General features: G+C 35.1%; 1 protein-coding gene across 1 annotated transcript; it reads right to left on the bottom strand.

Annotated features, from left to right (window-relative positions):
- Positions 1-2,987: 2,987 nt before the first annotated feature.
- On the bottom strand, positions 2,988-14,103 carry LOTGIDRAFT_93216 (hypothetical protein; the record flags this gene model as incomplete). The annotated part of the gene is made up of 11 exons (XM_009049121.1): positions 2,988-3,082; positions 3,438-3,545; positions 3,981-4,116; positions 4,643-4,857; positions 5,233-5,313; positions 10,564-10,669; positions 11,230-11,334; positions 11,502-11,561; positions 11,932-12,036; positions 12,383-12,454; positions 14,050-14,103. Coding segments are annotated over 11 exons (1,137 nt in total), but the record flags the coding sequence as incomplete, so codon positions are not given.
- Between the last annotated feature and the right edge of the window lie 2,197 nt (positions 14,104-16,300).

Below are 16,300 nucleotides of genomic sequence, written 5' to 3'. Positions count from 1 at the left end.
TGTTCTCACCTACCATTTAGGAAGTAAGCTTGATCATTCCCTCGCGGAAAATACTTATATAAGTTGTTAAAAAATTATTGAAATTATTTGCGTATATTCTTACTCATTAATTCATATCAAAATGTGCAATTGGTTGAATTGTGGGCTTTATTCTTTGTACTCTTTTGTGTAATTCGCGTTAGCGTCTGGAAAGCCTTTGTCTTTGTTTACAGTATTGAACTACTGGCACAACTGTCTACTAAATGTTTATGTGTCACAACTTATTGTATGTATAAGTAACCATTTTTGAATCGTTAAAATAATAGACGACCGCTTCAAAGTGAATTTGAATCACAATCCAGTGTTACGTTATAATATGTCCGGGCTTGGAAATTGACTTTTCACTTTCGTCCGAAAAGTGAAATTGGCAATTATTTTTGTGTGAAATTAATATCCGCATCTAAATAGTAATGGTGTATTCAGAATGATTTATCGTTGATGAAAATAACCAGCTTAGTCACGTATTATCAATTTGAAAGTTGCTCTGATAGATTTTTACTATGCCAGAATTGAAAACATTCCAGGTTGAAATACTGAGGGTGGGAAGTCAAGTGTGGTAAACCTACAAAACTGATCATTTGTAATCAACGCAAAAATATTCTAAAACTACCAGTACTATTTTGATGCTGATAGTCAAATTCAAATAGAAATAATCGGTAAAATTTGATTTACCGACCGACGAAGTTTGAATGCAATAATATAAGTATATGTTTTCTCCTCTATTCAATATCGAAATCATGAAAATAAAAATAACAAATACGTTCTGAATTTAATTACAACCTAAGCAAAAAATCCATATAAAAATAGAAAAAATGCTAGAAGTATAATAGCGTTTAAGTTCAGAACAAACCCCCATGGCTTTTCTATCTTCAAGGAGTATGGAGCTTGTACTAAATTTTTAACATCTATATCCTTTCCTTCGTTGATTTCAAATTCATCTAAAAGAAAAGAAAGATAAAAATACTACACGTCTTCGAAATAAATGCAACATCTGGAATGGACCATACCTGAATATTTATAAATAAATAATTATTCAAAGTCATCATTTCATTTCAACGCATTCAGTGTATAATTTTGAGATTAACTAAGCATTTTTCCAACGTATGATCCGGACACAGAGATACATCGTAAAAGAATTTTCTTCAACCAGGATATCCCCTGTCAGTGATCAAAGTCGGAGGAGCTGACATGGAAAATGCATCTCGTTGACTATATATACCGTCTACTTCAAAGCCCTCTCGATAAAAAATTGACAAGGAATAGACATATATAATGCTACCACTTTCCATGCAAATTATTCCTCTTTGCATACAGCATTGCCCACGTTTAGTAGCCGGATCGGGTCGCAAATACCAAGATAAGCATAAAATCTTACTTAAAAGAGATTTAGGTTTTGGACCATTTGTATTTTCTTCTTTTTCATCTTCCTCCATCATCTCTCTTACACTCCAATATGTTAGTCCCCGGATCTGAAACATTTGTATGCAGATACAGATAGTTGGTACGTGACATTGACATTATCTAGTCTTTTGGATAGGACGTAAAATTGTCTCTTGTGCATCCCACATGCATTAAGTAAAGATCTAAAGCTTTTTCATAAGTGTCAAGGAATCATGCTAATTCATTTTATATCAGTAACTTATCGTGGAACTACGTTGTGTATCAATATCTATTAAGAATTTAAAATCAATATATATCACGATGTGGAGGTATACGGAATAGGACGCCTTTTGGTACACTAAAGAAGACATAAAAATCGAGATGTACTCACTTCACTTTTCGGCTGTGCTTCAGTACAATAGCTAACAATTAATGTAACTATACAGGTTATGACTATAATGAGACCAGAAAAATAAGTGAAATGAACTTTAGACACGATGATAGGTCGAGTATCTTCTTTACCACAACCCGGTGATGGATACACGAAATCTAAGATCAAACGTATAATCCCTGCCACTTGACCGCTTAATGTACCCCAAAAAGCACCCTGAAATTGAAAGCATTAATCATCAAACACAGAGGATATCTATGGACCATTGAACAGTTTCCAAAATTAGATCGTCTGATTTGGAAAAGCATTCGAAACACGTGGAGATAGACTCGGTCCATTTGATATACTTCCTATTATAGAATATTACCTTGTGCATATGCATAGTCTTATACCGGATACTTAAACCCCATTTTCAACACTATTCTTACTGATGGGGTGGATTGTTGATGTCCGCAGGATGAGCAGCCAGAGCTCTTACTAATATGTATGCATTATAGTTTTATCTGTTGCATTGCATTTTCTCGAGCGTTACATGAAAAAATTCCATTCGTAAAATGTGACTTGAGAAATATACATACTGCTTCATTAACCCTTGGAACAAAAATAGCTAATGTAAATATAGCACATATAGGTGGAGCGATGTATCCAGTTACTGCTTGAATATATATAAACAGTTGTCCCTCTTCGTAGCCCATTATCAAAGGAATCCATCCCAAACTAACACAAACTAGAACAATTACGGCGATCCTGGAAGAATAGAACCCAGTATTATATATGGCATGAGGCCCTCATTCAATGGGTGGATGTTGATTGGGAAATCTGTATTTCTATATCTTGCTCTGGGCTTCAGACCAAAGAACCTTCAAAGAGGCATTCCAATCTGTTCATGAGTATCATGAACTATCAAAACGACGGAAAATATTAAAAGACAATACCATACTAGATGTGTCCGGATCCGTACATCGCCTATGAGCGTCTTTTATTATTTCGCACATTAACAGTGCATTTGCGGTAGTATAGTCCTAATCTCGTCCGATTTACTAATTAAATATTAATTAAGGGAACAGCGTTTGGATTATTTTAAGAACATAAGAACTTCCTTGACCTAAACCGTTACTAACCTGCCTGCCAGTAAAAGTTGTTTCTCAGACGATCTCGGCTTGATTCTTCTCCAGATATCCATTGTGAAAACTGTTGCTGCACTGTTGAAAATAGATGTGAGGGAACTCATTAATGCTGCTACCATGACAGCCATAAGTAGTCCTCTCAGCCCTGTAATCAGAAGAAGGACTAAAGCTGGTTGATAGATCAGCAGAAGTTGATATCGCAGACTAAAAAGAAATTACTTGTTCGACAATATTATACACGCCCGGTATTGCTATAATAATTAATGAAAACGTATCATTCGACACTCTGATCTTTCCGAGTGTTATGTACATTCTTCAAAACAGATTCTATTATTACTATAGACGCCCCGGAAATATCGTCACTGAACTGATACGTAGAGCTCAAATTCCGTTTACATGTTCAAAAATATATGGCAACTATGTTATCTCAGAATTTTCTTTGAGTGCCAATGAGCAACATCTAGTCAAAATAGTACAGCAACTGTTCAATCATTTCTTACCTATAGGTGCCAATTCGAGCACAAGGGTTGGGTAAGCTATATTAGAACAACCTGCTGGATTACCACACACTTGTTCACATGTATCACGATCAGCACATGCAACCTGTTCTAAAAATAGCAACAAAAAAGGGAATATACTTTGCTTTGTTTCTTCAGAGAAAATGACTTTATATGGGAAGTTAGGACTTCTAGCTATTACTTGTTGATCAGTTTATCTTTAGTTTTCCTCATACATAATTTACATGATATACATTTACATAGTTCAGAATCAAAATGTCAGCAGTGGTTCGAAAATCTTCGAGAGAATAAATTCCAGCTGAATATTCATTATAATACACTGATTAATTAAATGGACTTATGGACTAAATCACTCGGATACACATTCCTCATCAGAACACTTAAGTTTTGAAGTCAGAATTATATTTCCAGTATTGGACTGAATGCAAATTGTCAAAGTGAGCGAACCAATGATAGCCAGGTCAAGAGCAGAACGTTTGGATTAGATATGGAATATAATGAAACTGAAATGTATTGGATACCTACCTGGATATAGCACTCTGCTGATCATTCCGGGAAATATAATAATAAATAACGGCAGAAATTTCAAATATCCAGTTAAAATGGTTGCCGCCTTGGCGTTAGCCATATTCTTTGCTGCCAGTGCTCTTTGGACCATGACCTAGAAAAGAGACAACAATTGATATACGTTATTTGTCATATTTTCAAAAATCAATTATGGAGGCAAACAAGCCAAATTTCTTCTGATGTCCTTGGCATATATGTAAATGTTTCCATCGACTAATTCGACGAAAATATTTTAAGGCCACAGACAGTTTTACATCAACATATGACATCAAAAGGATATTGTTGAAAGTTTCCATGAAAATACAAAACCTTGAATGCCAAATAAATGCCTTGTAGCGATAAAATTACATAATGAGGTATACTAGTAAATGTCATTGATATACAAAGGTTAGGTCTATTACATACATTTAGTTAACGCATGCTAAGGTATCGACATTTTGCGAGGTGAGATGGTAGTATGTATGTTTCATCTTTCTGAAATAGTGGCATATTGAGTGGCGATATTTTACAAAATTTCACATAATATTCCAAGCTTTGATGGCATCAAAGAAACTCGAATCAATCGCTGGATTTATGAAAATCGCAGTTACCCATTCCCTACATCATTGACCAATTCTAACCTGATCAGCACACCAGTTCCAAAGTGAAGCAAATGTTGACCTTATAATGATACCAGGCCAAGGAAGATCTGAATTGACGGGATCACGAAATATATGGAAGGCATCTTCTCGAGGTAGTCCACACGTATTGTTTATAGTTCCATTGCGAACTGCTTCGGGGACAGCGTCAAAATATTTGTAATATAATTCTGGAAGGCCACCAACTTTTATAAAAGCTACAAAGGAAATTACATTATGAATTTACCTCACCCATCAAAATCCTCAGAATACAATATAATATACTAAGCATTTACGTGATAAAAACATTTTTTTTATGTCGACCTCATCATCCTGACCCTTGCTTTGATCACGAAAAAGAGCTCATTTTGACATGGTCGATGACCTCATCAAAATCAAAGGACAAATCTTGCTTCTATCGTGCTAACAAGAACTGCTGTCGTTGGACCAGCTGGAGCAAAGTTAACATACGTCAACAAAGAAATACATGTGTCTAAATTGAAATTTGTTCACAATAAAATATTAATGCGGTGCCGACACATTTCAGATAATTATGTATATAAGATAAAGCCTACAAAAAATAAATAATTTACCTAAAACCGTTAAAATAATTGATCCTATTAACATAATTACAGTTTGTAAAGTATCTGTAAAAACCACAGCTGCCAAACCTCCTGCAAAATTTTTTTAAAAACTTTATAGCAGTGGGGAGTTATCCGAATTCAAGATATATGTAGGATATCTGTGGGTCATGATTTTTTTTTATTCAGGACCAAAGCTTAATAATGGTGTAAATCATCATTCAATGAAATAAATGATTTACTTCTTATCTCTGCACTATTCTGAGCTAATCAAAACGAGTGAAAGATCAAGAAATTGTAAAGAAGTAGAAAAATAATTCACGATTTCAATTGAAAATTTTCGTCATAAGCATCCATGAGAGCATCTAATTGACTACGATTTTACTTGATTACGGTAGTAATTAACGAATTTGTAATGATTTTAAAGAAAAGGCAGAAGAGATCTGCGCTCTACTTTTCTGCACAATATGTAGGAAAGGGATCAAGTTATTTTTCTACGCCTTCCCGTCCGACCTGTATCACTGACAAGAGGAAATTCGCGTCTCTTTTTTGACACAGATTTTGGTCTAAAGTAGATAAAATAAACACTGAAACTAAATTAAGTTGTCTTAATTAAAAAACCCACGTTTGTCACAAACTACACTAATATCAGTACAAGAATATCTAATGGAGACTTCACCTAAGGGGTTTGTTTTAAAGCCATGGCCTTCTAATATATAAGTGTTTGACGCCACTAGACACCACGTCAACATTTACAAAGTATACTCCATATCAATAGTTATCAACGAAATATAATCACCGAAACTGAGTTTAACTTCCTACTTTTTCGTACCATATTTTGTTCAAGAAATGGAATAACATTTTATGGATCACTGGCGGCACCAGCTCCCCGAAACTGAGAAGGTGTCCGAGAAGGTTCCCCCCAATAAAAGTTCGAAAAAATTGAATAGATGGGGAACATTCTAACGTTCATTTTGGGCAAAAACGTATACAAATCATAAAGTGAAGATGCAATTGGTTGTGCAAACCATTTTTCTAGGGAAGCAAATGCACCCCCTCCGCCTGTCTCACTTGTCAGTATGAAGGCGATGACATAAAAACTCATACCTCCATACGTAATGCAATTTATGGAAATCAAAATAATTTGATGATATATACATTGGATACAAATGACAAGCAAAGACTAACTCCATCGTTTTTGAAAGGTTTATTATAAGAACTGAGTTGTATTCAGTGTGATAGAACAAAAACTCCCGAATAAACACCATTGTTTAATTAGCTTGAGCGTGAGTTGAAATCAGATAAGATACAGCTCACTGCGTGTAACAAGTTCTTTAGTGTATATCTTAAGCGGTGATTACACGGAAGGATTTGTCCTTTAGGATAAATCCTATGGATATGCCTAAAAAAATAAATCCGTAGAACACATCCTATAGGTCATCTAATCACGTGACCACTGAAGCAGAAGTAAAATGAAGGGAGCTTATGAAGTTGGAAGTGATACGGAGGATGAAATAACAATTGTTTGTACGCTCATTATTAACGAGAATGACAAAAGGAAAAACAGAGACGACCTCGTTCTTGCTGGATACGCAGGCGAGTATGGTGCATATCATTCGTTAGTGGACGAACTGAAGCAGCAAGACTAAGGCCTTAAAGAATTTCTTGCGAATGGATTGGGCTTCATTTCAAGAGCTACTAGGACTTTTGGACCCTGTTATCAGACGAAATGATACCAACATGAGAGAATGTATAATATCTGATCTGGGGAATGACTGGCAGTAACATAAAGATTTTTAGCGACAGGTTAGTTCCCCTGCGAGTTTATGTAAGCTATTCAAATATTCTGCTATGTTCAGCACATAGGTGCATATGTGACTTGTGCATGTATAAATGTGAACATTTATGCCAACAGGACAAAGTTGAACATATTGTGCTGAATATCATGGCAATAAATACTTCCGTTTCTGTCTATATTGCCCTGTATGCTCTCAGCAAACTGAATTGGTGAATTATTTTCTTGGTAGGAGACAGTTACCAATCCTTAGAATATCTGTACAGAGTTTCCAAGAACACAATCAGTAAAATTATTCCAGAGACGTGCAAGGCCATACATGATGTTCTACAACCACAGTATTTGAGGGTATGTAAAACAGTGATCATATCATTTCTATAATTTGTTTACATTATTATGCACAATCGTGCATCATGAATATTGATGTAGTAATCTTAATGATACAAACAACTTTATATATAACGAATATAAATAATAACATACAACATGATTACAAAGGATGTAATTAAATAAATATAGAAACTAACATAAATAGACAAAGTATTTGAATTCAAAACTTATTAATATATAAAAATATATTATATACATTATGACTTTAACTCCTCGTCGTCATCCATCTGGTCAAACAGAGCTCTTTGTACAAGCTGATGAATATCCATCTCGAGCTAAGCGCGTTTTTGTTTATTTTTTATTTCGCTTATTTTTTCGGCTAAAAATGTTACAAAACCTTTCTTTTCTCCCCGATAAACTTTTTAAATAATTTACGGCTGTGGAGATAATGTCACTTTCTTTGCGTTTACTTCTGGGTTGTTTGGCGGAACCGGTACATGCTTGGCTGACAGACGTGCTACAGATCTCGATACCGATCTGTCATCACCATCCTCTTGTTGGGATACATTTGAAGAACATTGGTGTATCAGTCTGGTGATATTGTCGAATAACTCCTCAGCATGAACCTGTAATAATATTCAATTTAATAAGTTGTTAATTTATATTGTATATTATATATTTAGTAGTCTTTTGTAACGCAGAGGTTTAAGGACAGGTGGGACTTTCCAAACTGCATCGGAGCTCTTGATGGGAAACACATTGCTTTGAGAAAGCCAAGACATACAGGATCTGAATTTTATAATTACAAGGGATTGTAGTATTGTAATTGTAGTTTTGGTTGATGCCGATTACAAATTTGTTTATGTCGATATTGGCACAACTGGAAGAATGGGTGATGCTGGAATTTTTGCAAATAGCACCTTATCGTTGGCACTGGATGCAAATTCTTTAAACCTCCCACAACCACAACCGTTGCCAGACAGCCATTTGCCAGTACCGTGTGTAATTGTTTGGGATGAAGCATTTCCTCTGAAGTGCAACTTGATGAAACCTTTTCCATCAAGAAGTCTCACTGTTGAGAAGTAGGTCAAGACGTATATCTGAAAATGCTTTTGGCATTATATCGTCCCGTTTCGGGTGCTTCAAAAATCAATGGTGCTTGAACCTAATAAGCAGAGAATGTTGTACAAGCTATTGTTGCACTTCACAATTTCCTTAGGTGTAAATCTGATAAAAATGTACATTTGCCAAGAAAGCGGCGATGAGGATTCTGATTTTCTAGGGACTGTAATCACACAGGAAAACATCCAAATCATTAAAATATGCCCATGACGATACGTACACAGAACCAGCTTACTGACTACTCTGAACCTTCTTGACTTTAGCAAGTTCTTTGTTGTAGTAAGTTCTCAGTAAACTGACTTGCTGCTCTGGAAAAGAAATATCGATAATATAATATAGTATATTAAATACTTTTAAAAATTAATGTATTTACCTCATTCAGACAGACACTCGTGTTTTCCTTGAGTACAATAACATAAGTAATTAATTTATTCTTAATTATGTAGTAGGATAAATATGATAAAAATCAGTCACTTGATGATTGTTAATTTGAGCTTTTTAAAATTTTCACAGGTCTCTGTGTTTACAATCATATCCCATGACCTATTAACACACTGGTCACAAGGTCATAATAACGACCCATCACAGCCATATTTCCCGAGTACCTGATGACCGACGAGTCCATTTTTAATTGTATTGTTTCCGTGGGCGAAGTTTGTCGTCTTCCCGTAGCGGCGTAGGACAGGCAACTATTATCTTTAAAATGAAAATGAGATTGAAGAATTTGCGAAATAATAATATGAGAGAATAGGCCTAGTACATGTGGGACACGGGAATTTAGTGTAATAACGTTATAACCCTTACACTTGGGCTAGATCTTTCCACGAACTGGGCTAGCCTAGCACTTTACGATGCCTCACCTGTCCAATTTTTGCCAAGTCTGTCGGCTATCAGTTTCAGTGCAGTTTGTCTTTTATCCTTTTTGTGATAATCAGCAGAAGAAATACACCACAAAAAAAGCTCGATAAAGGATTCGGTGTCGCCGAATCGAGATAGGTCAAGCGCGCTCGAATTTGATTGGTCAGTTCTTAGGATAAATCCTACAGGAATAGAACTAGTTCTATCCCGTAAGATTTATCCTAAAGTACGAAATCATATGACCTATAGGATAAGTTATTCCGTTCACATGGGAGGATTTAACCTATAGATATAAATCCTCAGGATAAATCCTTCCGTGTAATCACCGCTTAGGCTCCACAGTACCATTCGCTGGAGAAAATGGTTACTTTAAGGTTTGTTGTTCTCATGATACAATAATATTTAACTTCAATGTCATTTTACATGGAAAAATTCTTTTTTGAAGTTTGATAGTTTGGGTTGTTATTTATTGAAGGAATTCACTCTCATACAAATACAATTTATTCTGAAATCTGAAGAACATCAGTGGATTAAATAGAATGTAAACACAGCCATTCTCTTACTCAGATCTGACATAACAGGGTTCGGTTACAAGGTAAAGCAGAGGTTTCATTAGAATCCGCCAGTCAGCACAAAGCGATTCCTATTTAGTTTCATATATCTGTTCGAACATTATCGGCTGTAAATTATGGAAATCGAAAGAGGCAACGTGAATTTGGTAAAGTGACTATTCGTTGCTACCAAACAGACCTTTGACGTATATAGTTATATACAATCATACTTAAGGTAGTGCTTCAATATTTCACTGATGCCAAAACACAAGAATATTTGATCATATATATATATATATATATGATCAAATATTCTTGTGTTTTGGCATCAGTGATATATATATATGATCAAATATTCTTGTGTTTTGGCATCAGTGAAATATTTAATGTATATATATATATATATATATATATATTCATTATAAATCAACAACCATATCAATACACCACACTTTGTCATAAAAATTCAACTTCAACTTTAGGGTTCGGTTAAATATGTGAAGCTAAGTGGTTAAAGTGGTCTGATAAAAGGCTCTGAAAGGTCTTAATGTTTAGAAATATATGGGTTTTCGCTTGGTTGGCAAACATTTTGTCGGATTGAATATGACTAAGGCCTCGTCTTACAATGATATGATGTTTAGATATGAGCGTTTTGCTCACGTGAACCTATGACATGCAAATGCTTACCAGCGATGGTGTAAATGGCTGTTATCACTAACAGCGGTATAACAGATAAGTAGAGATTTATTCCCAGAGCCTGTTGAATAAACACTGCACCCGCATAAATATCTACCTGAAAAGTTCAATATATTCAACACTGTTTCCAATTCGGCCGGATAATCAGAGGTTACATGTGCTAGGTTTACGAGACGTATAAAGGAGGGGGTCTCAAGATGAATTTGAGACTGGAAAATTCTTAGAGCACAGGCTTTAGCAATATTCTTGGTGACATCTAAGCGAATCAGTTACTGTGAATAAAATTAAGTGTTGCATCCTACACGTATGCAAAAATTCGGCTAATCGTCCATTATCTAATAGAAATTCTGTCAAAAGAGGTACATATTTCTGGTATTTTCAATTTTTAATCTGTCTACAGACTGCAGCATACTGGTCACTGCTGGTTGCCTCTTCTAGATGTTTTAGCAGTCCCTCCGACCTGCATCAGTGAAACCGGTTCAAAAGTTTCGAAGAGTACGTCGTGCTTTTGAGATTACGTTGCGTTGATAAGTGCCTACGGCTAATGAAGTGAAAAATTTGCTGGTGACCACCCCGTGCATTTCCAGCTATCAGTGGATATTTAACGTGTTAAAAGGTACCGTTGTTATTTTTAATATTTATGCATATCATCCTTACCGATATTTTTGATAATATGTATAACATAAGAGCCACCAAACTGAGATACGTTCTCATTCTGTTTCCACCAAATCTTCTACCTAAATACTCTGGCATAGTATACACCTAAATGTAAAGTGTACTTTTCTTTAGGGAGGGATTGACTTCCTATTCGTTCAGACCACCAGCAACCCAATGTTTTGTGAGTTCAGATATTTTGTATCCAGAATTAAGAAGTGTATTACATCATTTATATCAATGCAAAGCAAACAAAAGCAACAAACTGAACTTACACCCGATTTGAGATATATCGGTAAGAATACCCATCCAAGTAACAATAGTAATAATACAGCCTGAAATAAAAACCCAAAAAGACGTGAATTATTGATCCAATGAAACCATTTCGCAAAAAAAGAGAGGGAGAGGCAAATATGGAAGAGATCGTGAAACTAATGATCACAATTTTATTTCAAGGCAATGACAAGCGTTAGACGTAACTTCATATCTAATAATAATCAAATATTGCTTATAGCCTTGCAATCTCTCTTGAAAAATATAATCAATGAATAAGTGGAGATTAAGGTTCAAAGTAAGGCGGTAATATCGATCACCAATACAATTGGACAATTTCAAGTTTATACTCCAAAATAGCTAACAAGCAAATTACATACAAATTAAAAGTGGTGAAAAAACGTGTCTTTAAGAGATAAAAGTAATACATACGCCCCATTCGAAAGCCACAACAGCTATCCCAGATGCTGCACCACTTCCAGCGAGGCCAATGAAATGTTCACTACCAATATTGCTGGCAAACATTGATGCCCCGATCTACGAAACGGATAAAAAAAAGTTTACAATGAGCAGTGTAAACCATGCTGTTTGGGCTGGTGGCTTAAAAATGAGTGGCGGTTTCACAACAGCATTCAATTCACATAAACAGATATTCGCCACAATTTAACCGGTTTTTTTGGCTTATTGTAATTAGTAGATTCCATATCATTTGGTTACTGTAATTAGTAGATTCCATATCATTTGGTTACTGAACGGCAATGGTGACCAACAGTACCCAATATTGAAGCACATTATTTCCGTACTTTGAAATCTAGGGTCTTTTTTCTTGTAAACTTAAACTTGAGGTGAGTGTTCCAGTACTGGAACAGTCAAGGTTACTTACAGGAATCCATAGCATATTCCGTCCAGCTAAAAAGTATCCTTGTACACTTTCCCGGTTCTTCCTACACATAGACTGAAATATAATATCACAGGAATAATGAATTTAAAACAGTGACTGAATCTTCAGTAACATCAAGACTCCGGAAGTCATCATCTAGAAATCTATATTTGAAATTAAGACTTAAAGTTTCTTCAGCAGAATTATCATAATATTCTAAAAGCATCTCTTGGACTTGGACGAACTTTATGATGTAGAATGCAATTCAATATCGGGCCCGATAATATCTGAATAACATCTACCTTAAGCATTTACAAAAAAGTAAGTCATGTACGCTCGTGCAAAAGGTGAAAAAAAAAATGGCAGGACAATTTGACGTTGCTTGTGTTGATAATGCAAATGTTATAGACTAAACAGGTGGTGTTCAGAAGATAAAAAAAAAACAGCGTTCAAATAATCTTTTTTTTGTAGAGGACTGATGCAGGTCTGATTTGAAAACAGCGGCAGGTCTCGAGTGGTACAATTCTTACAATATTCATCAGTCCACGAGTGATGGAAATTGCTATATGAGGGCTAATGTCCGAAAATTCTAAGCCAATTCAGAAGAATAGCTACATTTACTGACGTATTGATCGAGATTTCAGCTCAACTTGTGACTATCAAAATGTCTATGAACAGGGTTCATACAGCACTTTGCCACAAAAATTCAAAGACTTTTCAAGGACTCTGGGCTTTGAAATTCAAGGACTTTTTAAGGATATTAGTCTGACAGAATACACATGTACCTAACTGTGAAATCAATAAAGATAGTTTATATTTGTCAATGGGGTAAATGATAAAAATATACACAATTTGAGGACTTTTCAAGAGAAAATGGGTTTTCAAAGACTTTTTTGAAATCAAGGTTTTTCAAGGCAACGGACGGAATTCAAGGGTTTTTCAAGGCTGTGCGAACCCTGTGAGATGCAGAGTTATTCAATCCCATGGTCGCCGAAAACTGTTCAAACTGGTATAGAGACAAAATCAATACGAAGATATACTTTTGCTTTAAAATTGACATTTGCCATTTTTCACACATCACTAGCATTAGACCTCATGTCTTACTTTTTTTCATCAGAATTTGTCAAGGCTTCTGTTTTAAATCATGTTTTTTCCGATAAGATAATATTCTTTTCCTTTATGTGTTACTGTGTCATATGAAAACCTACCCATTTGATTATGCATAATCTTTGCCAAATGTACTAACTACGTTTTTAAAGATCGGTCATATTTTCATGCAACCTTTCTGGATTAGGATAGGACACCTTTTTTTCTTGACTGTATATGTTCTTCTTTAGAACTAACTTTCAAACCCAAGTTACAAATTAATTATCTTTTCTTTATCTCGTTTGGCGTGTCAGGTAACTTATGATAATGATTTCTTAGGTGTGGGATACACTCGAAGTCATTTTTCAAAATTATATAACTATTTTTTAACAGATTTATAATTTTGTCTTGCATTGAACCTTCGTGATGCATTTGAAAAATCAGATTTTTGTGTGTTAAATAAATTGTCCTACCACAAACTGCATAAAACATACACCATCAATTTTGACATACAACTCCGTTTGGCGAAATTTTACATCTGTACAACAAGGAGAAGGAATAGAACAGAATTTGAAAATCCTTACCATAACAACAACCCCAGAAAGAAATACAAAATAAACTGCGATCACAGTAATATCAATCCAATGTGAGATTCCTGCTTGGAGATACATATTGGTAGATGTATGAGCACAAAACAACTATCCCTGGGTTCAATGTATTGAATTAAAATCCAGCAATAACTGTCACGAAGGTTATTGTAAAATATAGGTTAATATGCTGGCTTCGAGTGTCCATTGAATATATGAATTAATAACACATTGTAAACAAAGCATATTATTATATTTAATATTATCTTAAATGAAATTCAGCCCATCATCTTATCAGCTAATATTAAGGTCAAAGTGTAAGCAATACTTATACAGTTTACTATTATTTAAATAGTTTACTATGTAAATTATTGCATGATATCCCAATAATTCATACTGTTTTGAATAAACTTGACTTAAATTCGGTTTAAATTTGGTCTACGATGCCTTGACAATATTGGCCTTATCCATTTTTTTCACGCATAGATAATTTACTATGACGGCGTTATACTGATATTTAAAATAGTATTACTGTATATTATAATACGAATACTTCCATGAACGGACTAATACATTTAGACTTGGGGTACTGAATGTTTTAATGTTACAATACCAGAAGATATGATTTGGTTCAATGCGAACTGATTATTACCGCGTGATTTGCAACATAGAGTTTATAAGGCGATCATGAATGTCATATTATGCGCTTGAGCTAATACACACAGTGAACGCCATATGCGCTTGAGCTAATACACACAGTGAACGCCATATGCGCTTGAGCTAATACACACAGTGAACGTCATATGCGCTTGAGCTAATACACACAGTGAACGTCATATACGCTTGAGCTAATACACACAGTGAACGCTATTATGCGCTTGAGCTAATACACACAGTGAATGCCATATACGCTTGAGCTAATACACACAGTGAACGTCATATACGCTTGAGCTAATACACACAGTGAACGCCATATGCGCTTGAGCTTATATACACAGTGAACGTCATATACGCTTGAGCTAATACACACAGGGAACGCCATATGCTCATGAGCTAATACACACAGTGAACGCCATATGCTCATGAGCTAATACACACAGCGCACTCGGCGCTATGCAGCGTTTGTCCTTCAGGTGTCTGAGATATTACAATCCATAGTTACTCAACGAGAGTCCAGTTGAAACACGGGAAAGGACTATAATTGAATCAATTATTGTGGCTTTACTAAGGGTCGTTGGTATGGTCTGGATTCTGAATGTACTTGCCCTTTGAAACGCAGTTTCTGCAATAACATGGTGTCATGTTTGTCGTGCAAGATTCTATAGGAGTAGAAAAAGGCTTTATTCAAAAATGACACAATCTGAGGATCCACAATCTATGGGCGGTTCTCATGTGGATTTGAATTATAGTAGGGTGGTTTGAACAACCCATATCCACAAGCATTCCTACCTTTGATATGTCATCTCCCTGTTGCCCTCTTCGAAAAAGGGTTAAATGAAAGCATGAATAACAAGACTGTCCAGTACAATACAGCTGGCATATTTCTTCTTCAATTACTGATAATACAATACATTTGTAAAATTGAAAAACCATAAATGAATATTTTTGTATCTGATTGAGGATTTAATTTAATTAAGTGGCAACTTAATGACTCGAGAAAAACTAGGCATCGTAATTTAATATCTGCCTGCTTTCAATAAAGCAAAGATAATTACAAGCGTTCCATAATTTTTTTTTATATACTGAACGAACGAGTCATATTAAATGATAACAAAACGTTGTGAAAGCATTTTAACTACACAGACAACTGAACGCGAGGCAGATGGGTTTTATGTCAAAACAAGAGACCTACTCATATTGTTATTATGTGGTTTGTGTGTTTGCGCAATGCTATACACACTACTTCTGCTAGGCGTTTAAACCGAATACAATCAGCTTCTTTGAAGTGGCCTTAGTTCAATCTAAGCAACACATATACAAGCGATTGGTAATTCTGACTGAGTTGTACCATCCAAAGGTAAATGAAGGGACGACAAAAACGTTGTGTGAAAACAGTTTTATTGAGAATCGCTCACTAGAGTAATCTCCTATCTATTAGTAATTGTTAAAGGCCGCAACCTAAAACGACAATTCACGGCGCCTTAAAGATGGATTCCCTTTTTTCATTTATGAAAAGTAAGAAAATGCTAATACTGATTTCCCAAATCACCATTTATAGATTCTTTGTCGTGAACACAGTACAATGGTA

Source organism: Lottia gigantea (assembly GCF_000327385.1).
Source record: "Lottia gigantea unplaced genomic scaffold LOTGIsca_13, whole genome shotgun sequence".
In the NCBI taxonomy this organism is placed as follows: domain Eukaryota; kingdom Metazoa; phylum Mollusca; class Gastropoda; family Lottiidae; genus Lottia; species Lottia gigantea.
The sequence above is the reverse complement of the archived record's forward strand: the minus strand, read 5'-3'. Positions and strand labels throughout refer to the sequence as shown.